This window comes from Astatotilapia calliptera, chromosome 13 (assembly GCF_900246225.1).
Source record: "Astatotilapia calliptera chromosome 13, fAstCal1.2, whole genome shotgun sequence".
Taxonomy (NCBI): Eukaryota; Metazoa; Chordata; class Actinopteri; order Cichliformes; family Cichlidae; genus Astatotilapia; species Astatotilapia calliptera.
In genome coordinates, this window is record NC_039314.1 from 20,046,007 (window position 1) to 20,071,011 (window position 25,005).

At 39.7% G+C, this 25,005-nt stretch overlaps 2 protein-coding genes across 11 annotated transcripts in view; one reads left to right on the forward strand and one right to left on the reverse strand.

Annotated features, from left to right (window-relative positions):
- Nucleotides 1–1,710: 1,710 nt before the first annotated feature.
- On the reverse strand, nucleotides 1,711–21,736 carry LOC113034854 (pleckstrin homology domain-containing family A member 1-like). 9 transcript variants are annotated; one of them, XR_003274245.1, is made up of 15 exons: nucleotides 21,590–21,736; nucleotides 14,476–14,707; nucleotides 13,342–13,398; nucleotides 13,189–13,234; nucleotides 10,115–10,212; nucleotides 9,618–9,749; nucleotides 7,883–8,023; nucleotides 7,508–7,576; nucleotides 6,867–6,931; nucleotides 6,672–6,735; nucleotides 6,379–6,468; nucleotides 5,190–5,263; nucleotides 4,333–4,407; nucleotides 2,966–3,208; nucleotides 2,771–2,837 (listed from the first exon to the last, which is right to left on the reverse strand). XR_003274245.1 is itself a non-coding variant. In XM_026189966.1 (14 exons), the coding sequence occupies exons 2-14, from the start codon at nucleotides 14,614–14,616 to the stop codon at nucleotides 2,606–2,608; spliced, it is 1,284 nt and encodes a 427-aa protein (XP_026045751.1). In that variant the 5' UTR covers nucleotides 14,617–14,707; nucleotides 21,590–21,736; the 3' UTR covers nucleotides 2,541–2,605. The 9 variants fall into 9 exon arrangements, 6 of the variants coding, with proteins under 6 accessions (XP_026045747.1, XP_026045746.1, XP_026045748.1 ...); XM_026189966.1 differs by lacking the exon at nucleotides 2,966–3,208 and having other exon boundaries at nucleotides 2,541–2,837; XR_003274246.1 differs by lacking the exon at nucleotides 4,333–4,407 and having other exon boundaries at nucleotides 21,590–21,735.
- Nucleotides 21,737–23,122: 1,386 nt separating this feature from the next.
- Nucleotides 23,123–25,005, forward strand: part of phactr2 (phosphatase and actin regulator 2) — a 41,831-nt gene continuing 39,948 nt past the window's right edge. The window contains exon 1 of one of the 2 annotated variants that reach the window (XM_026190329.1): nucleotides 23,123–23,511. In XM_026190329.1, coding sequence (XP_026046114.1) covers nucleotides 23,370–23,511 — 142 coding nt within the window. In that variant the 5' untranslated portion in view covers nucleotides 23,123–23,369. The remainder of the gene's footprint in view (nucleotides 23,512–25,005) is intronic. The other variant, XM_026190332.1, reaches the window with a different exon arrangement.

The following is a 25,005-nucleotide window of genomic DNA, read 5'->3' on the forward strand; positions in this document are numbered from 1 at the left end:
CTTTTTACTCAGCTGTAGTGTAGATTAGGTTTTATCATCAAGCTGTGAGGAAGAATTTAAATATCACGCACAATTTCAAATTCAATTTTAACTAGCAAATAGGAAAGGCCCACCTTAGTCAGATATAACGGCAAACACATTTTATAGGATTATAACAAAAAAAAAGTTGAATTATGTTTGCAAAAGTTCTGATACTTTGTGTATTTATATTTTATTATATAAATTGTTAATGCAGGGCTTTTATATGGAGTGTGGAGTTGATGGCTTTTATTCAAGGATCCAAAAATGGTCAGTTTCTTATTTATTGTAATTATTTTGATGGCTTGTTCTGGTTGAGGCTAATATTTCTGTAAACATGGAATTAGGGGAAGCTCACAGACACACCCTCTTTTGTTAATGTGGCTTTTTGCATGCTTCTTACATGATTCTTGTTATGATTCTTGGCTGGGTCTGTGCTGAAACATCTGTTTCATGCTTCTCGTGTGTGGTGCTTTGCACTCCATCAACTGAAACCTTTGCAGTCATCCGTGATGAAAACATAACTGGTGGTTTATAGAGCACAGGAATGTTTTCAATGACAAAGTGAAGATTTTTCTCTTGCCGCAAGAGGGCAGAGGAAACTCTCTACAATCACATCAAACACTCAAATCAAACTGTGGATGCTGCCAAAAGTTTCTCTCTTTGCAGACTTTGTAAACCTCTTATATTCCACCAGACTCATGCTCTCCTGGATAAAGATAAGCACAATACTGAAACATGAGCACATTTTCAGTGTTTATTTCTTTCAAGTCATCCACATAATAAATAGAGACAATTCAAACCAATTACACTAGACTGAAAAGAGGGTGAAATAGCTTGGCTTTGCTAGGCTCTAATGCGGCAGGCACTTAAAAAAGATTAGTGTGTATTATTTAGAAGGATTACAGTGGGACTTTTTTTTTTTTTTTAAATAACACCATGAGGCAGCTTCCTGCTACTAGGCTGTCAACACAAAAGTGAACAGGAACAGGACATGCCTAAAAGCATATAAAAAATAAATCTGTTTCTAGTCTGCAAACACGCAACAACCAAAACATCTGTAGATTAGAAAAAAATAATACAATTTTAGGTATTATTAAAACCTTAGCATGCAACATAAGTGGCTGAGCTTGAATACTTTTTCTGTTAAACTATGAATTAAAACGTATGCACTTGATCAATTCAGTATTATCTTCAAACTAGTAAACACAGGTTTAAGCAAATATGTCTTTCAGGACCGAGCTAAATCTCACTCTGCCATATTGTTGTTGCTTTTCTTTTTAAATCAATATTAATTACAAAATGCATAGAAGCATAGTCCTCATCGTCTTCTTGTTCACTTGCTACTTTAAGCCGTCATCAAGACTCCAGTAATACAGAGAAATATGATTCACCAGAAAGAGTGACTTGGGTTGTGACATGGTGCACACGCTGTGAAAGCTTTCAGTTTTTCTTTTTTCATCTGCACGGCACTTTGCCTTTACTACCACAAGTGGATTATTGGTTAAAACTATTTACTGTCGTAGTAGTAGTAGTAGTACACAGAAGACTACTTTATTTTGTCAGTAACATCAACTCAATCAACCAAAACGTTGTTGAGGAAACAGTTGCAAAAAGAACAGACCTTAACCCTCCCCGTATATTTAAAAACAGATTCAAGTCAGTGGCTTGGCCACTGTAAAAAAAAAAAAAAAAAAAAAAAAAAAAAAAGACTCAATACATTTCACCTTGCATGATTACACACATCGGATTGTACATAACTATTTCCATTTTTTATATATATATATTTTTTAAGTCTAGCCCAGTCCAGAATTGTCAACTTTTAATTTGCATTAAAGTGAGGATTTGATCTCTGACTTGGCCTGCTCCAAAAAATAAACACTGGCGATAGTACACAAATCCAGTGTTACAATAATGAGTATGAATGGATCACACAGTTTAGTACAAGTAGATCTGAGAGGTGACAAAATGCCAGTGCTCACTTTGAACACTCTTTTCAGATGTGAGGAATTAGCTAGCACCCTTAAAAGCTCCCTTATTTTCTTGGCACAAAGTGGTTTGCAAAATTCCTCAACACTTAAATGCTTTTAACACCTCTTTATGCCTGTACAGATTAAAATAAAGCTGTTATTGAGTGCTAATTGACACAAGTTAAGTAGAAGGTGTAAATTAACTCTTGGTAAATAATAACATCATTTGAACTATGACAGCAGGCGGGAAGGGGGGGGGGGGGGGGGGGGGAGCGGGGTGGGTAGAGCCTGGGTTGACTTTGGCACAAGAGTGCAGTTCAGAGGTGAGCCAACTTGTTTCTCCTGTACACCGATGGAGTAGTTCCAAAGAGTTTGTGACAGAGCTTTGACTGGGAAAAAAAATTATTGTTGCTCACAGGATTTCTTCTTTATCTGAGGATCTCAGTCAACTTCCGCTTGACTTTTAATGTCCAGTTAAACGGGTTAGACCTCACTCACTGGCAGAACAGCATCCTCTAGGTTCAGGGGTGTTTCAGGCATGTGGGGCTCAAAGCTGCTCCGCCGGCGCCACGGTGACTCCTCAGAGCTGGCGACGTTGGTCACGGGAGCGTCGCAGGTCACTTTGCCAGGCGTGTTTCCTGCAGGGACAGGCGTGCTGGCGTGTGGCTGTGACTGGGGCGTGGCAGCAGGCTCATGAAGTGCTCGCTGTCCCATGCCAGACTGTGAGCGTGTGCCGCACGTGACAGCACTCCCCCACTCTGGGTAGCATGGTGGCACTGCAGATATGGGCGAGCGAGGGACGGGGGGACCCGTGGGGGTGCGGTAGAAAGTGGAACGGCTGCCGTGTTCCTGCAGCAGAAAAAGCACGAGGAAAGAAAGAGCAAGAATGAAGGAGACAAGAGGAGTTGTTGTTAGTGAGATGAGTCAAATCCTGACGTGTGTACTTCATGTGAGAAGAGCCAAAGTTAGTTACAGACTTGGAATTAGCGCCCGCATTTGAGGCCTGATGCAGCTTGAAGTTGTAGGTGCTCAAGAATGAAGCATTGCTAGAATATGGAGATGACGGCAGTAGGAGTGGTAGCAGTAGAAGTAGAGGTAGCAGGAAAAGTAGTGTCAGGAGGTTTTAGTTTTGGTAGTCTCAATAGGTTGCAGTAGAAGTTCAAACAGAGTGCAGTGGTTGGTTGTTGCTCATTATTTCACAGCTTTTCAGATTTCAATCTCTGAGAAAAAAAAGATGTATCAGAAGAAAGAAAAAAACTCAGTACAGGTAGGAAAAAAAAGGGTCAGCAGGAGGTGAAATGTAGGTTAGACAAACACTCTGCAATGCTCTGTAATGCACCAAAATGTGCACATGAAAGCACCACCTTTATGGCTGTATATTTTTAAACATAGCCTCTTCACCAAGATGCTTATTCACGGTAACACCATATGACATTGCAGGCCTGTGCAACTTCCTAACTATCACTTACGCGTCATAAAATTTAAGAGTAAAATTGTAGCACAAACATGACAGAAAACCACAGTAAGCATCACAAGTGTATTAAAAGTTCTTGTTTTGTTCTCGTCGTTGAATCCAAATGTCCAAAATCAAGCTCATGTCGAAATTTAGCGGACAGTGGGAGGGGAAAGATTAGACAATCTCACAGTATGAAGGGTTGGGAAAACCCAAACCTTTACTGCAGTGCCAGTTGTCATCCATTGTAGGCATTTAAAGCTAACCTGCTCTAAATTTGACTTTTTTTTTTTGTTAAGAGTCAAGCCCAACCGAAACAGGATATTAAAGCCTGATGTTTTGTGATTTAAAAATTCCATATAGCCGCCGATATTTTCTTTTCATTCAGACACACAAAACAAACACTATTTATTCTTTTATGTGTCATTATTTATGATTACATACCAACATAATAAAACAAGATTATTTTTAAACGGCATCATTGCAACAAGTGTTGATTGACCTGTGTTTGTGTGAATCCGCTTTGCCTACTGGGAAGTTGCAGAGTGCCTTCTGGTGGACAAACTATGTAACAACATGCCACAGTTGAAGGGTGTTTCCTTCTGTCCCTTTATTACTTCCCTTGTTTTCATCAACAGTCACAAATGCCAATACTGATATATCAACAAATAGCTAATATAGGCCAATATATCAGCCCAACCGATAGCTGTTTAAGAAAAAAGCCCCAACATGTCACTATGAAAACTGAGTTTGTGACTCTGGACCTGTGGATTCAGCTTTGGTGAGTTGTTGTTACACATTCACAACATTCAGAGATGTGCTTTCGGAAGTCAAGATGAAAACAAGGATTTTGTTGTATGGGAACATATGAGAAAGATAAAATAAACATACAGGCAGCGAACAGGAGGGAGGAGAAGAGACAAGCAGGATGTCACACATCTAAGACAGGTACACAGCTGCAGCAGACTGCAGAGATAACAGAGCACGGAGGGAAGAGAAACAGAAGGTGTGAAAGATGCAGTAATAAAGACACAGATACAGTTAGGCTTAAACTATTCATAGCTAAGCTGGTCAGACAGTTCATGCAGTCAGAGCATATTTGTGCATGAATACTTCCAACTTTGCACTGAAATGTCATCAGCAACAAAGAAAACATAAGAAAGCTGTGGATGAAGATGAAGGCTGCAGGGCCTTGTGATGGTCAGTTTAGAGTCATTTTGTACTGTGGCAGAAAAAAACCCTTCATTTTTAGCATTTGAAAGACTTGAAGTATGCTTGATTTGCACTGCCATGCCTGTGACAACAGCCATCACATGCAAGAGAAGCAAGCACACCTCGACTCTTAAAACACCTGACGCACAAATTGCATCCCTTTAGCTGCAAATATTCTAAATGCAAAACCCCTAAACTTTATGCTAAGCTTGATATCAGAGAGCTGCAAAACAAAACAAACAATAAAAAAAAAAAGCAAAGGAGATTGAGGGGTGAAGATAAGCAGCGAGAATGAGGATGTGAAGGGAGGAGGAGCAGTTGTTGGGTAATCACAGCCATACGTAGGGTGTGGTTGGTTCAAAGCAACAAAAAAGAAAAAAGAAAAGCGCATCAGATGTGCAGTCGGATCTGATCTGTTCCCCTTCGTCCACAAACAAAAGGACCAGCCAATAAGTGAAAAAAAAAAAAAGTATTAAAAAGCTGAACCCAGAGCTTAAAAAAGGGGGAGGGAGTGGGATTTAGACGAGCTGACATACGTGCTGCTGCACTCCCCGATTCGGGACGTATACCTCTGTATACAAGGGTTCGACAGCCGTCTGGCCTGCCGCATCTGCAACAACACAGTGCAAAGCAGGATTAGAGCAGATGGGCCATCTGCCCACTGGGAAAGGAGAAGAAGAGGTGGAAAGAATGTGAAAGGAAGAAAGGGAGAAACGGATCGAGAAAAGAGGCACAGGGAAGGAAAGACAAGCTAGAGAGAAAGACACAGAAGGCAAGAAAGGAAACCACAGAGAAACAGACGCTTGCGGATAATGACTTCAGTCTAACCAAAAGGGCCCAAATGTGGCAGAGGCTGGTTTTCATCTGCAGTGAGGACAATGGAAGTGGTTTATTTCACTGCTCACCTACCGGGTCAAGCTGCTCGGCTCCCTGCACGTAGACTTCTGAAAAGTAACTAATGCTCAACAAGTGGTGACAGCTGGTTATCCATTACCCACTTTAGCTAAATCAGTTCAGGGGCAACCCAATGGGACTGGAATTAAGTGGTAGCCATGAACTTCAGTGTCCACAGTTTGTTTCCAACTGAAGACTTTTTGCATGCCATCAGTCTCTCTATCGCTCTCACTTTGATGCAAATACATTTAAAGAAAATAATTTCAAAAAAGTAGTATTAAAAATAAAAATCAATCCCGTTTGTAGGTGGTAATGAAGAGGCTTGAGGAACATTCAGAACCGTTTTGAGCAAAGTTCAAGCTATAATTTGCCCCCCGATTATAAACATCACAATCCCCTTTACAGGTCCATAGCTCAGGAGTTAGAAATTACAAGTCTATGCCATTCTGTACTATGCAACTACAACACAATATTGTTAAAATACTATTATAGGATGAACCAATGTCATGCGGAAAAAACGGCACAGCCAATTCTCCTATTATGCATTTGTTTACAAAGAAGTAAAAGAAAAAAAAGAAAAAGATTGCCACTGAAATTGCGTGAGGACGTGTAAGAATAAGAAAAAACAAGCGGCACAAGTGAAACAACACACAAATCAACCATATCATCTTGACTACTACAAACCACGTCACTCAGTAAGTCTCCCACTCTACTCATGCAAGTAAAATTCAGGGCTGACGTTACTTTCGATGTTAAACTTTAACCTAATTGCAGTGACTTATGTTCCCTCCCATGGTGGATTTGTGTTGTACCGTAGTAGAAGATACTTACCGTGGCAGCTGACCTCCCAGGGCCCCGCTGGGCCACAATGGCCCCTGACACAGCCTTGATCCAGCTGTGCATCTCCTCTGGACTGTCCGCCTAGTGGAGACAGACATGAAAAGAGGCAGAACGAAATGAAGGAAAGAATGAGAACATAAGGAGTGGAAATCAGGATCAGAAGTGGCGGGAAGGGTAACATGTAGTTGGTAAAGATGCAGACAGACAAGACTGAATACCAGATTCATCAACATTAGTAAGCACTCACGTCTGAGCCATTCTTTTCATCACAGAGAGTCGCATACCTGTATGTAAAACGTCCTTGATGTGGTGACAACTTCAAATAGATTATCTCTCATCATAATGTCACTACAATGAAGCAGAAAAAAAACAGGATCAAATTGATCTCATCTCTATCTTTATCAGAAAAGGTAAGCACAAACCACCGAGACAAAGACATTTTTCTGTACAATGGAAAAATGTTGGGACTTGTTAGATACCTCTGCTTGCACTCCTGGACTTTGTGAACTTCTTTTAGTGGGATCATTCTGAGAGGCTCTTTCTCCTAAAAACAAAGAATTAACTTTTCATAACACAGGACAAATATTATTTATAATGCATTCACATTTAAAATGCTGTATCTAATGGGATAGCTAGAAAAGGTGCAGAGTTTCTGGTTCACAGGGGAAGAAGGAGGTTAACTTTCCAAGAAGTAGCAAACTGCAAACACTAATGGTTGCAACTTTCTTGACACAGCACTTTGATACAGCAGACAGAGAGTCTGTGTCCTTGAGGCCTGTTGATAGCCAAATAGACAGATAAAGTTGTCAAATAAGGGCAGACCTAGACAAGGACAGGGTAAGGGACGTACAGTATTATCCAGAGGAGTCTGTGTGTGTGTGTGTGTGTGTGTGCGTGTGAGTGTGTGTGTGCAAGTAAGAAAACCCGGAGGGAAGAAGGCATGATCGGACATGTACAGTGAAGGCATTGAATTCCACAGGCTATGAATAAAGCATGTTGGAACTCGGGGTTGTGTTTGCAGATACTTCCCCCTCGGATTCTGGAGGAAAATCAAATGTGTGTGTACTACAAATCTAAACATTCCATAAAAGCTTCATGTAACTTAATCACAGTTAATTACCAAATCTGACTTAAAGTAACTCATTGAATTCTCTTCGAGAAGAAAATATCGCCGTTTCCAGTTCCTCATCTGGGGAGAAAAAAAAAGAAAAAAAGAAGCACATCTTTTTATACTTCTTACACATTTTACTTTACTTTTGGGTCTTTCTAAAAGTATAGAATTGTACACATAGGAGGAACTGAATTTTCTTAGATTATCATTATATTAATTGTAATGGAGCTTACCTACTTTATTTTTTAATTGGGTCCCTGAGCAGAACTACTGCACAGGGGAACCCATCTGAACACCAACACAAGGACAAATTAAATTAACTGATTTTAAGCAAAAAATAAATAAATAACCAAAAACAGTGTCAGTGGTTGTGTCAGTGCTCACCACAGCTCCTTGCTTGACGCAGTAGCCTGACTTGATGACATTGTGGTCCTGAGCTGGCCTCCCCAGGAAGTAAGGCAGCTGGCTGTGGGAACGCTGCATGGCCTCACGCTCAGCTCTATCTGCGCCATCACCTCCTTCATGCTGGAGGGTGAAGGACATAAAATAATGTCAATTTGAAGTTCATTGTGAAAAGCAAACACCACAAATTGCCACTTTGGATTCTGTGATGACAAACGATCAGACAATGATCCTAGTTAACTGAATTTTGAGAAAAAGACATTGGTCAAGAAATAAAAATATTCACCAGTCACTTTGTTAGGTACACCTGTTCAACTGTTAACACTCATATCTAATCAGCCAGTAACATGGCAGCATGCATTTAGTCCTGAAGACACAGTCAAATCGAGCATCACATTTAAGTAACTTTGAACGTGGCTTTGACAGGCTGGTCTGAGTGTTTTAGAAAGTGCTTATCTACTGAGATTTTCCCACACAACCACTTCTATAGGGTTTACATAGAATGATCAGAAAAGAGAAAATATCCAGTGAGTGACATTTCTCAGAGGACAATGGCCAGAGTACCTGGAGCTGATAGGAAGGCAACAGTAAATTAAATAACCACTTGTTACAACCAAGGCCTGCTGTGAATACTTAGCTCAACTAACCATAAAGCAGGTGTGCTAAAGCAGCAAAAGTAGTCATGGATTCATCCCATTTTACATCAATGATCCAGGATGCTTCTGGCGGTGTAATGGTGTGGGTGATATTTTATTGCCCCATTTTGGGTTCCAGCATTTTCATATCACAGCCTACCTGAGTATTTTGGCTGACCATGTCCATCCCTTTATCTTTTAATGGTTACTCCTAAGATAACATCTTTTGAATATGCCAACGAGTTCACTGTACTCAAATCAACTCCAAAGTCCCCAAATCACAATCCAACAGAGCACCCTTGGGATGTGGTGGAATGGGAGATTCGTATCACGGATGTGTAGCAGACAAATCTGCATCTTTGATCCTATCACGTCAATGAAAACCTCTGAGGAATGTTTCCAGCACCATGTTAAATCTCTAACACAAAGAATTAAAGCAGTTTTGAAGGTAAAAGGGCATCTAAAGTTGTACTAGCATGGTGTATTTGGTGACCTGACTGGTGAATGCATAATCACTGTTAAAAAAACAACAACCTGTGATTAACATTACGACGACTGTTGCACAGATATTAAGATAATGCAGTAGTTTCAACATCAGAAATTAAGGATCATTTCCTTTATCAATAAATTATGGATTAAAGTAGTTATCAAATGTTATTAATCATTTATTGGTTCAACAATAGTTTTGCACTTTAGAACATAGAGATATCAGTTTCTCCAAGATCAAAGTGAGGTCTTTAAATTGGTCGATTTATCTGACAGGTTAAAACTGTAGAAAAACTGTTCTGTGTTTGAAGCAGAAAATTTCACACGTTTGAGAGCCTGAACGCAGCTCTCTTTGGGCACTTTTGCTAGGTGAAAACTAATGATCTAACAGTTGGAAATAGCTTGACTAAATCTTTCTAACAGATACAATATAAAAGCAGCATTTTGGGAATAGTCTAGTTTAAAAACAAATTTACACATTTTCTTTTGAAGGATTTCCCAAAGGTGGGATAAATAAAGTACATGTTATCATATGTATACATGCAAATGTAATCAAATACAATATGTGGTTCACTGCATTCACGGGTAAAGTTTACCTGTGTTTGGGTGACTATGGGCACTCCTCCAATTATCTCAGTCTTATAGGAGACTTGTTTTTTGGGCCCTGCAACATCTGGCAAAGCCTTTTGGTTCTCTGAGTTCTGCTGGCCATCAGACAACTTTGGAACCTTAAAAACAAACAAACAAACAAACAAACACATACACACACACACACACACACAAAAGCTTTAGGTATAAATAGCCTCTTTTTTACAAACTTCAAGCCAAGCTTCATGAAACTTTATGCATGCAAACTCTGACAAGCCTTTTATCCCCATTTCCCCTCCACATGCCCAAAACTTCATTGTCCTTTATCCCAGAACTCTGTACAAAGCAGCATCCTGTTAGTCATGCTCTGACTAACTTCCATCTAGTTCCTTGAAAGAGGAAGAAATAAAAGTTTTTCCAAGTGATAAAACATAAACCAGAAAGAGCAGATTAGAAAAACTGAATCTGAGATGTGTGTGTGTGTGTCTTTTGTTTATCATCTCACAGTGATCTTGGTGGCTTTATTGAGAGCGTTGACCCAGTCGACAAGGTCCTGCTGATCATTGGCCTGCAGGAAGAACTTCCTCATCCCAGCATTGATGACTTACAGGTGACAAAAAAAAAAAAAAAAAAAAAAAAGAGCATTGGGAACAAAAGAAAAAGTGAAAGTACATTCTTCTGTCACAATCAGGCTACAATACACCCTCTGAATTACAAACAAATACACATACAAAGACATATTGAAGAGTGTATTCAGCCCTTTCTTGTATCAGTGTCAGGACACATCCACCGCCACAGATTTCTCTGGAAGTGAAAAACAACTGAGCCAAGGGACTCTCCCACACACACCCAGCAGCATTTTCTCTGCATGGCGATGATGACCCAGCTAGACTCAGCTGTCTCCGTCTGCCACCACCTACCCACGTCTAACCATGACGGGGGGGGGGGGGTGTACCAACAACCAAATATTCTCACACGGTTTTACAGCCATGAACATGAGAAAACTGCATTTCAATCATGAAGAAATTTTTGGGTCAAATGCTGATTAGCTATGGATCAGGATTTAGATGCTGAAAGAAATAAAGTCTCTTTTCTCTCTGGCTTTGCCATAAATCCTTCAGTTCTGCAGCTCAAACCGTCCCTGTGTCTCCTCTATTTCCTTCTGACACCATAGCAATAAATTACATTAAAGCTGGCCTGGTAAATCAGGCGGGGGAGAGCTGTGAAAAGGCAAAAGGCAAACTGTGTCACAATGAAGATCATTCTTCCCCGTTCTGTGTATTTATTCCAGATCTTGGACACCTCAATACACTATTCCACTACTTTCCTGCAAAATAATTCTGTCTATCTGGCCTCAAGCAGATGACCAGGAGGAAATTGTCCAACAGTCTTGAGCTAAAATCTGTCCACTTTTTGTGGGAGTGATAAACTATTCGGCAGTAGTGGAATTGCAGTGGTATCTTTGGCGCTGGAATGAAATCTGGGAGAAGGGGTATCAGATCTGACTCATAGTTACACATAACAAAACAATGCATGCTGCTGGGAAATGCAGACAAAAGCCAAAGTTCACACAGTTGCTCTTAATCTTTCTCCATCGCATATGAGCTGCAAACAAAAGTCTGTTTGAGTTTTTTTAAACTATAAATTAAATGTCAACATTGCTTCACCCTATATCATGCCTTGGCTTGCTGGACACAGGAAAAGGGGAGGAGCACGATTCATGGATATCAGACAAAATTTAAAAATAGCTTCTCACGTCTGCGAATCAGGTTCTGATTAGGATGTCGGCATCCTGTCATAACTTCAACAAGGCAACTGCTGTGTACACAGCCAGATATACACATGCAGTGTGAACATATTGTCACACACTAGTATTTCCTGCTATTGAACTGGACAGATGAAGACTTAGGCTAGTAAACAAACACTGCGATGAAGATTTACTCTTAAAAAATAAATACATCTGACAGTAGTTAATAGTTTTTATTAAATATTTTTTCCCATCTTGGCCACATGAGGTAAGAAGACAAGTACAAATAGGGCTTTATGTATTTCTTTGTTGAAGGACATTGCAAAGAGGACATCAAACAATATTAAAAAGCTATCAACACCCCATAAATTATACCCAGTCCAGGTAAAATACAAAGATTATATAATTCACTCATACAAAATGAGTGTCTTTATTACCCTTTTATTTTAACATATAAAATTAATTACCGTATACCATTACCAGAAGTGTTCATATTACACAAAGTTTCAATTAATAAGATCAACGTATGGAGAAGTAAAAGCTCAGGCTACAGACTGCTCTATACACTCATTTTCAGTTTCTTTTGTGAAGTTATTCCAAACAGGGTCATCTCAGTCACTAAACTGAGCACTGAAGCCCCACACATTCACTGTTAAAACCTTCTGCCTGCAAGAGGCAGCCAATCAGCTTGCTTAAAGGAAGGATGGCTTTAAAGCAAAAGGATAGAAATGGAATAACTCTGGAGTTGTACGGAGGCCCAGAATTAGACAAATAAAGAATATTTTGTACTATAAATCATGCAAAACAACTCTAGTCTTCTTCTTTCCGCTGCTGCATATTCACAAGGGGTCGTCACAGCGGATGGATCCACATTTTTGATTTGGCACAGATGTTTACGCTGGATGCCCTTCCTAACACAACCCTCCCAGGGATTTCTAGACAAACGTGTTACCCACTACACTAGCTGCTAAAGCTACTCTTGTCAAGTCAAAAAATAAAACTATGGAGTTGGAAAAGAGCACAGTAGGTCCATTTTAAAGATAGTAAGTAAGAAAGTTCTTGCATAAGAGTCAGTTTTCTAATCACAGGGACCCACAAGCACAGAGTAATGCGACTCATTTCTAAAGACTGCAGAATCAATGTGCATCAAGATTAGCTAACAACGCACCAGAAGAAGACACCAGCAACTTATGCCTTTATAAAATGTTTTACTTATTGTAGTCAGCAATAGGTAATGCCCCGGGATATCCTTATTAACTAGTAGGTGAGAAGAATGAGGCAAAACCTTAGCAATACACAAAAGACTGTTTTAAAATAGGACAGATAATAAATTCTACTTATAGAATAGTTCAACGTGGTCAAAAAAAACCCCAGGCCATTAACTGCTGGAGCATCGTGCATTTTTCTACATTAACAAACCACGCAACGCTGAACAATGCTGCTTGATCAGTGGTGGAAAAAACCTGAGAAAAGCTGTGCTTGACCATGTTGAGAGAGCAGACAAGGACAAAAAAATAGTCCTCCCTTAGGTTATATTAAGGGTATCCAGCTTAGTCAACATGTGGTTAAACTCACCATCATTGCTCATGTTTTCAAAGCAGTTCAGACATTTGTCAAGTTGTATTTTTATAAAGACGCAAGATGTTTTCCTGTTTAGTATGAATAATACTATGAATCATATTATCCAAGGCTCATTAGTGACATCATTGGAAAATGTGTTCAAAATAATATTTGAAATGCAAGATGTTAAAAACAAGAGTGAAGTCTTCTGTGCTTTTATTATGCTAATATCCTGACTGGAAGAACAGATTTGATGACGTGCATTTTCTTACCGAAGCAGAATTCTGCTTTAGGCCTCAGCTTGGTGGCATCGCTGACCTAAATAAGAACAAATCCCACAGACGTTAGTGTTCAAGCTCAACTAAAAAAATGTGAAGTCTTCCAGTTGTATATAACCTTGTAGCTCATTTGATGATCTAGCTTACCTTAGAGATGTATGTGAGCTTGAGGGAACCAACACAGACCGTACCAACAGGCAAGTTCTGTGAGAAAAGGTGGAAAAGAAAAATACTTGCAATAAAAAGGAAGCTCAAGCTAATGATGCAATTACGCAATACAATACACAATACAAGTGCCAGTAAGGCAGGCCTTTAGCCGTAGAAGATCAAATGTGATCTGGTCTGGGGGTGAGGTTCTGCAAAGCCAGTCGATATTATAGAGTAAGTACAGCATGTGTTGGCTGCACTCCATCCAGTTAATGTCAGTGCCTTCCTGTGTTTCTGAAACTGGGAGATCCAGATTTAACGTCATTAAAATTTAACTTTTTTCAATCTATAAAAAGAAAGAGACTTATTCAATTATTTACAATTTTTTTCCTGCTCTACATCATTTATGAATACTTGATGTAACAGGGCACTTAACAAATACAGCAAATCTAAATCAGATTATGTGCCAACAGAGGACATATTACACTATATAAAAAGTGACACTATGGGGCACAGAGTAGACACTGATGGCCAACCACTACGGTCAGTGCAAATATTACTGTAGTCTCTTTGGGCCCCTCTCAACAACATGAGTACATTCTATTCCCTATTTAAATGGATGAATACCTGCAGCCTGCACGACTGCTGCAAAACACACCAACCTCAAAACATGCTGATACTGATGCTGCACATGCGTGCTGGTTAACATCAGTTAGGCTTACGCTGGGCATGTGTGAGCCACACAGCTTCTGCTGCAGGTAAGAAAAGCACCAAACACACCTCCAGCTACAAGTTACTCCCCTGTGTTGCAGTCCACAGACAGCCCTTTCTGACATGATTTACAGGAGTGTCTGCCAATAGTTACAACACAGACACCGCATTAGATCTGAGATCCTCCTTTGTCTGTAAAATGTGCTTTCCAAGCATGTTAGAATATAATTTTTAAAAAACATAATTTATAGAGGAGGCTCTGCTATCAGTGGCTCACAGTCAAGATACACCTGCATGAAAGCCAATCATCTATATGATAACTAAAATTTGCAGCATGTAGTTTCCCAGTTTGCCTGTACGGTTGCCCTGAGGCCACCCTCCAGTAAAGCTAAGAGCTAAGCTAACACATCTCTGTGTCTTTACCTGTGGGTTGTCCATGTACCACACCAAGCTTCCCTGTTGTGTGTCCAGTATGAAGTAACGGCGCAGGAACTTGCCGCTGTTCTCATTCTCTTCGATGTCCAGAAAGCCACAGATGCGGTTCTGTCGGTCCACGTAAGGCATCGCGCCACCGGGACATTCCCTAGCCCGCTTAGGCCGGGAAGGGAGAGAGAGGAGCGGGAGAAGAGAAGGGAAAAGCGGGACGGAGGAATTCCTTAAGGACACATTGAAAAGAGAGGAAAGAAAAATGAGTGAAGAGGGTGCGTGGTGAATGGGGAATTTTAAGTTTTCTTTGTGCAGAGTCTTGCTCTCCCTTTCTTTTGCTGTCTTCATCTACTGCATCTATGGTGTCTCTGCCACCTGGATCTCACTAGGTTACAACCAGTGAGGGGATCATGTGACACAAACCACAACCCCGCCTTTATCCTTTTATATCAGCCTCACCCGCTCTCTCTTCCTCTTTTTTCCCCCTGTAAAACATACTCGACACTGTCACTCTCTCTTCCACCCAGCCTAGCTTGCCCCCCACCCCTTATCCCTCTTCCCTTGGTGTCTCTCTTTTCTCACTTTCTCAGTCATCTCCTCCCAAATTCTCTCTCATCCGATTTGGCAAGCCTCTGGCCAACCCCTTCTATCCCCTCCCTTCAACCCGCCTCCCTGCCTCCGCAGCTAAGCACCGCTTGAGTATTGCCAAAAAATACCAGTGAGCTCAGTCATGTTCGACACAAAGGAGAGACGAGAGGGGAGAAAAAAAAAAAAAACAAACACCTAAAGGACCCACACAGGAGAGAGTGTGCAATATTTAACCTGCTGAGTGCTGGCACATCCCTGCTGCTCTCCTTTAATGAACTGAAAAGTAAATGTTTAGACCAACACGTCTGAATGTGCGCATCTCAATGTCAGCACTCGCGTGGGTGGGTGCAGTGTTACTGTGGGGATATAGTCACATTAGCCTGTTTAAGCTGCTGTCTTTCTGAACCAATCCTACAATATGTGAGATGAGTCTGTGGAAGGCCGAGATAAAGCGCTCTTTTTCCAGAACATTATGAGCACTGTGTGGGTGGATGAGGGCAAGGAGGGGACAAAAGGCCCGCTTGTTGTGCAGGGAGTCTAGGCTGTTAGCATCTCAGTTAGTTTCTGGATCTACCCGTAAAATATGCATCTACCCATAAAAGTCAGCTTCTGAGTCATCCTATTTCACACACAGGCTACAGAAAGGAGCAGCAGTGTCAGAGACAACCATCTTAATGCTACGTACACACCGAAGGTCAAGTGAGAGACGTTTCTGTGGAGACTGGCGACACTGTAAATAAAGTACTTTGCAAAAGTTCAGCTGAAAGCATGCTCATCCATTTTCGTGATGCAGAGAAGAATTTGACAAAAGATGAAATTAAATACACTTAAAGATAGGGAAGAGAAAAGGAGGATTATATCAAAAGTCTTAATGCAAACTAGATATAATAATAATAATAATAATAATAATAATAATAATAATAAAAATTAAATATGGATAACAGCTTTGTTAGCCAAGATATGTACTAAGTAGGGAATAAGGGAAATTTTTAAAAATGTATGTTTTTTTTCCTCCATACTATAACAATATAACATTAAAAAAATGATCACTCCCCTAGACTTTGTTTGACCCAAAGTGCCTTTCAATGGGGGGTTTTAACATATTTAAATACATCATGTGGATTTATTTTGTCATCACAGCATCAGGTAGAAAAATGCTTTTCATTATTCTTAGTTCCTAGCTTCTGCTGAACAGGGTTGTTTTTTTTGTTTTTTTACACTAGTAATTAGGGCTGCACGATTTTGCATAAAATGAGAATCACGATTTTTTGGCTTAGAATTGAGATCACGATTCTCTCACGATTTTCTTTTCCAGTATAAATATTTATTGCACTTATTAACTGCACATCAACTTCGTAACAGTTGAGACTGAACATAAAAACAATAAATAAACATAAAAACAACAAATGTCTCACGTTTTGTTGTTGCTGCAAAATGTTGTACTGCTTGAAATTCCGTCTCCACCGTTGCTCGACACTGCGTGTATAGAGCAGGTAGTGCCACAATAGAAAAAATAGTTGCGGGACAGCACAGTGTAGCATTTGTCTAGGGTGTTGATCATTTTCCTAAGTCCCTCGTTTTGCACAGTGTTGATGGGAGCCATATCTTTGGTCAGGTGATAAGTAATAGCCTCCGTAATTTCTTTGTGCCTGCGGGAGTTCGACGTGTATAGGGAAGCGCTGTATAAGGTTCCCATTATTGATGTTTGGGTGGTTGACCGGGACCGATTTTCTCCTGTCACTTCTCGTCATCCCTGACGTGCTCTCCGTTGTTTTTTCCTGCTAATTTTAGCATCACACGGCACAGCTTCTGTATCAGTGGTATAAGGCTCCGCCCTTGTCATTTGTTGAGCAGGAAGAGTGAGCGCTTGTTTTCATGCAGATTACGTCCCGGATCAAAATGCGGTACAATCGTCATCTTTTTTTTTTTCTTAAATCGTTGTCATTTGGAAATGAGATCGCACATAAGTATGAATCGAGATCGCGATTTTCTAACGATTAATCGTGCAGCTCTACTAGTAATACTTTTTTTTAAAACCCATTTTTGGCATCTTCCTTTAGCTCCTACTTGAACATAGATATCCTCTGCAAAAAGATGTAAGAAAACACTGACTGATGAACCCATGGCAAGTACCATTAAAAACATGTAATCAGCAGCCAAAAGATTATAGATATAAAAACAAAAAGTGCAGTAAAGTCCAAAATAATTTATCAGCCACATATGACCAACAAAAAGCAAACCAATTTTGACTCGTCTAACAAAAGCTTTGCTAGCACTTCATTTCCTCACAATTACTTAGGGAACCCAAACAGCCGAAGTGAATCTGCATCAGTATGGCTGATGCTGGTATAGATGTGGGAACATGAAACATACAAAGAAAATACAGACTGGGTATGCAGCTTAAGCTCACAGCATTGTTTTGTTTAGTTTTTGGAAGAATCAGGTAGATATTTGAGAGAATCTAATTTCCATGCTTTCTCAAATATCATCACAGGATTAACTTTCAATCAATCAGGTGAGTCCAAGGTTAATACATTTATTTAACCCCTAATGAAATGTAAAAACTCACAAGGGACTAGATAAATAATTGTTTATGTTTTATATTATAAATAACTCTGTGAAATACAGCATTTCCTTCCGTTCTAAAAATTGCTGTAGGAACTCCTTTATACAAGGCAGGTGACAGACAGGAAGAAAACAATTCGACCTGTGCGCTTGCTTCTGTTTGCAAAGTTGCTGAAAAGTTTGCAAATGACCAGTTGGTAGAACACCTGAAAAGCACAGCCTACTCTACCCTATTTGAATTCTAACAACCATAGTTGTTAGGGCAAATTTAGAAAAAGGTGGGGTAGTGAGATGATTGCTTCTGGATCTACATAAAATCTATGACACAGATAATATTATTTTAATTCCAACACACACAAGAACTTGTAACACGGGGGTCGTGCAAGGATCAATATTAGGGCACTGTTATTCAGCTTGGGCATCAATGATATTCCATCTGTGTGTGATGATGTAAATGGTAAATGGACTGGTTCTTCTATGGTGCTCATTTACTCTACTTGAGCACTCGAAGTGCTTTATACAACATGTCTCATTCACACACATTTATAACAGTACTTTTTTTCGACAGTGCACGTGTATTCACAGCATAGTTTTTTTTAATTTTTTAATACATCTGCAAGAATCTCAAGCAAACCCTTTTCACTTTGTAATTATAGGTAATGTGTGTAGAATTTTAAAGTGAAAAATGAATTTAGTCCATTTTGCAATAACATTGCAATATGACAAAATGTGGAACAAGTGAAGTGCAGAGAATACTTTCCAGACACACATGTCCAAGTGCTTTCTGACATTCACACTCCGGTGAACACATGAGGAGGAACTTAGGGTTTTATATCTTGCCCAAGGATACGTTGGCCAACCACCTATCTTCCAATTAGCAGGTGACCTGATCTATGTCCTGAGCCATTGCCATCCCATAAAAAAGGCCTGAGCAAGACTGCAGAGCTTGTAGTCAAGCCTTTAAATATAATGCAAAAACATTTCATATTGGTTTAAATCATGCCTTACACTCAGTATTGAGAAATCTACATTTCATTTACAGTTCGCATTTCACTAAGAAGTGTAAATAAACAGCAATATTGTTGATTAAATAAACAGTGTAGAGGAAGCATATATCTAGGTGTCACTTGAGTTCACATCAAGAAGGTGAGTAATACCAAGGCCTATTAAAACTTACTCACTGAAAGCAGGAGGGACCTGAATGCACCCACTCTTCCTGTTATCTATTGGTTTATCTCTTGTTGGATCAGGTGAGACAACCTTGAAACCAATGAGATCATATCCTCAGTAAACACAGCAAATATCCAGTTCTCATGATCAATTAACAACTTTGAACTTTATGGTAGTTTACAAAATTGCACTTTCATCGATAAAAAGATTTGTACAACTTTGCTCAGGACAGAGAAGCGGCGCCTCAAGGTCAACTGTTTAAGTGTTTATAGTTCTTTTTTATAAAAAAAAAAGTTTTTCACTACCACTGTTTTTAAAGTCAACATACATACTCTTAACATCAAACATTGAAGCAACAGTGGACATTTTATCAGTTCAACTAATCACATCGTATATGAAATAAAAACTGTATTTTGGTGTATAGCAGTAAGCATGACCCCCCCAAAAAAGACTGTTTTGTAAAATGGCTGATTAAAAACATGTATATGTCACAGGTCACCTGTCAATCTAGTGGGTCAACATTTAAAAACAAAACAAACAAACAACAAAAAAAACAAAAAACGCACACACAATAACAACACAGACTAAATTCCAATGCTGTTAACCCAAGTTCTCATGGGGTCTGTAGACAAGTAATAGAGGTGGTGTAGCAAAGGTAGCACTATCAGACAGGGCTCGGACTGAAGATAGCTACATCCCTAACATCTCCTGCAGAGGAAAAATGTGCATGATTATTTATTAAAATGAGCCTTCTCCTTAAATACAGATGAAATTATTTACACCAACACATTTATGGGACTGAATCTGAACTATGTGGGCCCCCAGAAGAAATTTGTTAATGTAGACAATAATTTTTCTTTTTTTTACTTCAGTTTCATTTGACTTCTTGACTTCTTTTCATTAATAGTTATCACATCTTGAATTTGATTGACAATGTTTCTTAAAGGAGAATGCAGAGAGCTAGATCTAGGTCTGAGACTGCGGTTTGGGGAAGGCCTCGGTGAGGACTGGTGGCAGCTCCCGAGCCAAGTGTTTCCCAAAGAAGGCATTCCCCAGAAGCAGTGATGACTGACCGTTACAAAGATCTTGATGAATCTGTGATGAAGAGCTGGATTTAATATGGTCAAATATATTGCACTCCTTTCTACTTTCAGCTGCTCCCTTGTCAAAAGGGCTCATCACAGTGAGTATGTCTGCATATGGGGGGATATATAATCCCCCGCTGGGGATTATACAGGACATATATAGAACATAACAACACATCAGTAATTCAACTGTCAAAATAACAAATATAAGTTCATATGAACTCACCGGAGGTGGCTGTAAGCTACTATATGTTACAGTGCAAGCTACCTCTTGTGCTTAGGTAAGAGCAAATACAGAATGGACAGAGTGCAGTTTTTGCACAGTAGGTATTTTTGTGTCCAGGGTCAATGGTCATAATATCCTTACGATAATTCAGCTCCCTCGCAAGTAAATCTTTGAAAATTTTCCTTACAGGACACGCATAATTGTGCCAAGGAAAGCAATCCACACATGGCAAGCAGTGATCAGTAACCCAGCCTCTATTTGAGTAGCATATCTGGGTTTCTCTAGTAAGGATTCAAAACAGATCACTACCAGGATACTTAGAAACGCAAAAATTCTGTATGGGATCACACAGCACGGTTTTCACTGTAAATTAAATTTAGGAAAGATACAAGGAAACATTACAATAAATTGTTGAAAGTGCTAACCAGACTACAGTGAAGATTTACAAGTTTAAAGGTCAACCTCTTAAGATAAGATGGTGATAACAGCCCACTTCTTTCTAGGTCAAACATTTCCCAGGTAGACTGACTCTTTACATTTGCTGGAAGGCCTCACTAACCCAAGTCATAAGTCAACATTTAGGACTGGACAGTCAGTATTTTGTTTTCATGGTCCTAAACTGCTGCTGTAACATCTAAAGTACCACAGCAACTGGAAATAGTAACTGCAGAGTAAAGGTTTATGCTGCTTGTGTCAGGATGTGGATTGAAAAAACGCAACAAATGAAATAAATAAAAGGGAGAGAAAACAATGGTAAGGGATTAAAGGTAATTAACTAAAGGGGCAGGGGACTTCACTTGCTCTTTGTGGGTCAGGCCATTCTAGTTCAAATAAAACAAATAATTTCTCACCAGAAACCTTTAAATAGAGCCCGGTTTCAGCCTTAACAGTTACTTGGTCACCCAGGTTTCTCGCACCACAGCAATGCCTAGTCTAGATTTTTCTATTTCCAAAGTAAGGCAAAACGAAGATGCTCAGTGGGTTTAGTCTACTAGCTGAGTCCTGCGCGTCTAAACCAAAGGATTTAGGAAACAAGAGTCCATAATCCCATCGTAAATATAACATCACAACCAAAAACTGTTAGCTAACGTTGGGTATTCCAGCTTACCACAACACGCTGAAAACGGCTGTGTTAGCAGCATCAGCAGCTGTGGCTGTGGCTCCCTGGCCTCAACTTAACTGAGAACGATATGGTTCATGTTAGCTTGTACTTAGCGTGCCGCAAACTTGTAAAACGATTCGCAAGACACGGATAATTACAATATATCTCCCCTAATACTGCTTTTTCTTTACTGCTCGACCGTTTATAACTAGCTGGGAGAAAGAAGTTTTGTCACAAACGTTAACCTAACCCCGAGCTAACACTGGCGGCTCCTGCTAGCCCGCTTCGTTAAATATTAAACGGACAACTTCAAGTGTATGAAACAACAAAGTTATTAGCTTAATTCATTTAGTTTAACGACCCATGTCAGCTTACCCAAGTCGTCCCTCCTGTAAGTGGTGCGCTGAACCGCCGTGGATCTCGGTTGCTGTTGGGTCTGTGCTCTATACCTCAGCCCATCTCCTCCGATTCAGGACAGGGATCCAACACTGCTACTGCTGAGCGACGACCGCAGATCGTCTATTATGCAGATGATCACTCTGACGCTTAACAAAAACATCGATAGAGCTATGTCGTTTAGATTTGTATTTGTGTTTTTTTTTTTACTATAATTTTTATATGAATCCATGTGTAATAGGAGTATAATACAGTACAATTCGTCATATATTATTATTTCGATTAAATAATAAATAAAAACTAACACTAAATACTTAGTTTGCATCAGACGTTTGAGCAAGTATTTTTTCAATAACATGTAAATATATGTGTATGTTTATAGGTTTGATTTAATTGCAATCTGCTCAGTATAAATGTCAGGGTGACCAGATGTCCCTCTTTATGTGGGACTGGACAGTATTTTTAAGCCTTGTCCACTCGTCAGAAATCTTGGCACAATGTCCCATATTTTGACCACTTTGCGGGACTAGCGTTGGCACTTACCCCAGTCAGGGAAGGCTTTTTATTACAGCCTCAGCCTGTCTAATGCTATGCACAACAGGGAAAGTGACAAGGTACCAAAAAAGTCAAGTTTGACAGATTTTAGTAAAAATGATGAAAAATATGATAAATAATATGAAGAGGCAGTACTGAAACTCAGAGACTGTAAGCTGGCAGTACAGCAGCTGAAATAACAGTGTAAATGGGAACATAAAAAGATTATCACATGTAACCACAATAAAAAAAAAACATCTTTCTTTTCAATTATTGTTGGAGGAGCTGGGAGAGTTAGATTCAAATATAATATATCTGACTATAGCATTGTGCTAGCATTGTGTACCACTTTCTGCCACACAAACACTGTCAAACCAGTCATATTTAAAGATTATCAAAATATTTGGTGCTTGAAAAATGAGTGCAGAGTAAGAGATCTCACATAATAATGTGAAAATGAAGCACTGGGTGTAAACCTGGACGGAAATCAGCAGAGTAGTGATTTAGCGACATCTTACGTTTAAAGCCTGCATCGACCGAGTCCTGCGATAATCCCGTGGTGATAAATAGAAATTTGTTATTGCGTAAGATGTGTAACAAATGTGTAGAGGAAGCATATATACTATGTGTAACAAAGAAACCTTTTTTTTATGCAAAAGCGCCTCATATTTTCTGTTTTTAGTTTATCTTTAATAAATATAACTGTCTGCTGCTATCTGTCCATACGGTTCACTCATGCAGGAGAAAATGCATGCAACTCGCAGGTCCTGCATCCAGATGCAGTTTCGGTAAATGTCTTATGTATGATTGTAATGGAGTTTCTGTGCACTAAAGATATTTATTTTCCATGCATGCCGCCTTAAGTTACAGCTAAGAGCTGTGTGACGCAAATGCATGCAATAATGTGCATTGCTTAAACTCCGTCTTCTTCTTTTAAGTCATGCAAAATGGAAACAGCTTCAGCAGTGAGTGGGATAATGGGTAGGCAGCTGCCACTGCCTTTCACAATTGCTCTTAGTCATAACAGCAAGCCAACCTGTTTGCAGCGACAGATGATGGGCGTGAACAAACACAGGAACACGTACTGTCTGCGGGCTAAGAAAACTTTGAAGAGGAGGAGCAGGCGGTGTGCTGATGTTCAGCAGGTTCCTGTGAGGTTTCTCGCTTTCTCTTCACTGTGAACTTGTTACTCCCCTCGCCTGGCGGGTTGACAGACGAGGCGACAATGGCCGACGAAGAGGAGGGGGATACCTACCGGGAGATGAAGCTTTTTCCACAGCTGTGGCCCCGCCACAGGTGCCGCTCTCAGAGTGATACCTCCGGATTTCGAGCTAGAGTTTTGTTCAAGCTCCGGGGAGCCCGCTCAGGTAGGAGAGACCTCTCACGAGTGGGCCAAGAAAAAAAAAAGAATAAGGAAGTTTGAGACAAAGGTGCTTAATAAGCACAAAACAGGCTTCAGCTAGCTTTCTTTAATCAACAGTTAAGGTTATGCAAGTTATAGCAGTTACGTCTTGCTAGACAACATCTCCAAATTGCTTCCTCTGATTTCCTGTTCTCCAACCCAAAATAGTCGTCGTATCTCTTCCTCTCACATTTTGGGCTGAATTAAAAAAAAAAAAAGCAAATAAAGAAGCCAGTTTTTGTTTGTTTGTTTTGTTTTATACTTAATTCTGCTTTCTTGTTCATACAATTCATACAGTTCATACATAGAACACAATAATTACCGTAGTAATTCATTGCTTTGTTGTGACACACTTGTAATTCATAACCATATAGTGGATACACCTATTTTTTTTTCTCAAAGTTACACAATAAATTGCATGGAGATCGTCTTTGTCACGTCAGGGTGTGACACATAATTAAATTCACCAGTAACTGAAGTTAGCAAGTGTGCAGTTTCAGTATAATAACAATATCGGTTATTTCTTTGGGTATTAGATATCGAAAGGTCTCAGAGGTAAAATGTAAAACCAATACTCGGGGACAGGGTGTTAAAATGATGCAGTGTGAGACCTCTTTCACTGTGTTAACCATGTGTCCGCGGTGACTTTCTTAAATGTCACTGTCAGGGTTTTGCTGCCTGAAGCCCGTGGCTTGCAGGCCTATATACTGCTTTAGTGGTTTGAACCACTTCCTATCAGTCATCTACACTGTTTTAACTCGGGCCGTGCTGTTTGACCAATTCACACGCCTCCCTCTGCTCTGACACAGTTTGCAGACATAACATTTATTAATTCACTGTCTTTTGGTGAGGACTTTTTTTCTTCTTAAATGGGATCAATTCATTATAGCATACAAATAACATTTGCGTTAATAGTTAATAGTTATATTGCTTGTCTACAGTTGCCACAGTAAGTGTCCTGTGTTTACCGTTAGGCTGTAATTACAGGAAATGATTGTGGAGTGGAGCCGTTAGGAAAATAGATGCCCAAAGTTATTTATGTCTCCTGCCAGTTTGCATTTTGAACTTCACCAGTTGCAAGATTATTAAATATTTCTTATAAGTGCCCGTACATATGTAATCTTCACTCAAATCTGTTAAACATATGTAAGGTTCCAAACAACCGGTTTAGACTATACAATGACTGTAATGTGTACAAAACACACTATATTGTAAACTGAACGATTTGTAGCAACAGGGGGCGCTATTTCACCTTTCCTAACAATTAAAAACAGCACACATCAACTCAAACGTATTACGTCACCCAGGTGTGGACTGATGGTGGGAGGCTGGGTTTATTTTGACTGAGATGATGTGAGATTAGAAATAGTGTAGTACACATCGCAAATGACACAGACCATATCTGTCATTTTACAGAATCATATTTTTTTCTTTTCTTTTTTTTTTGACTAGAAGGGAT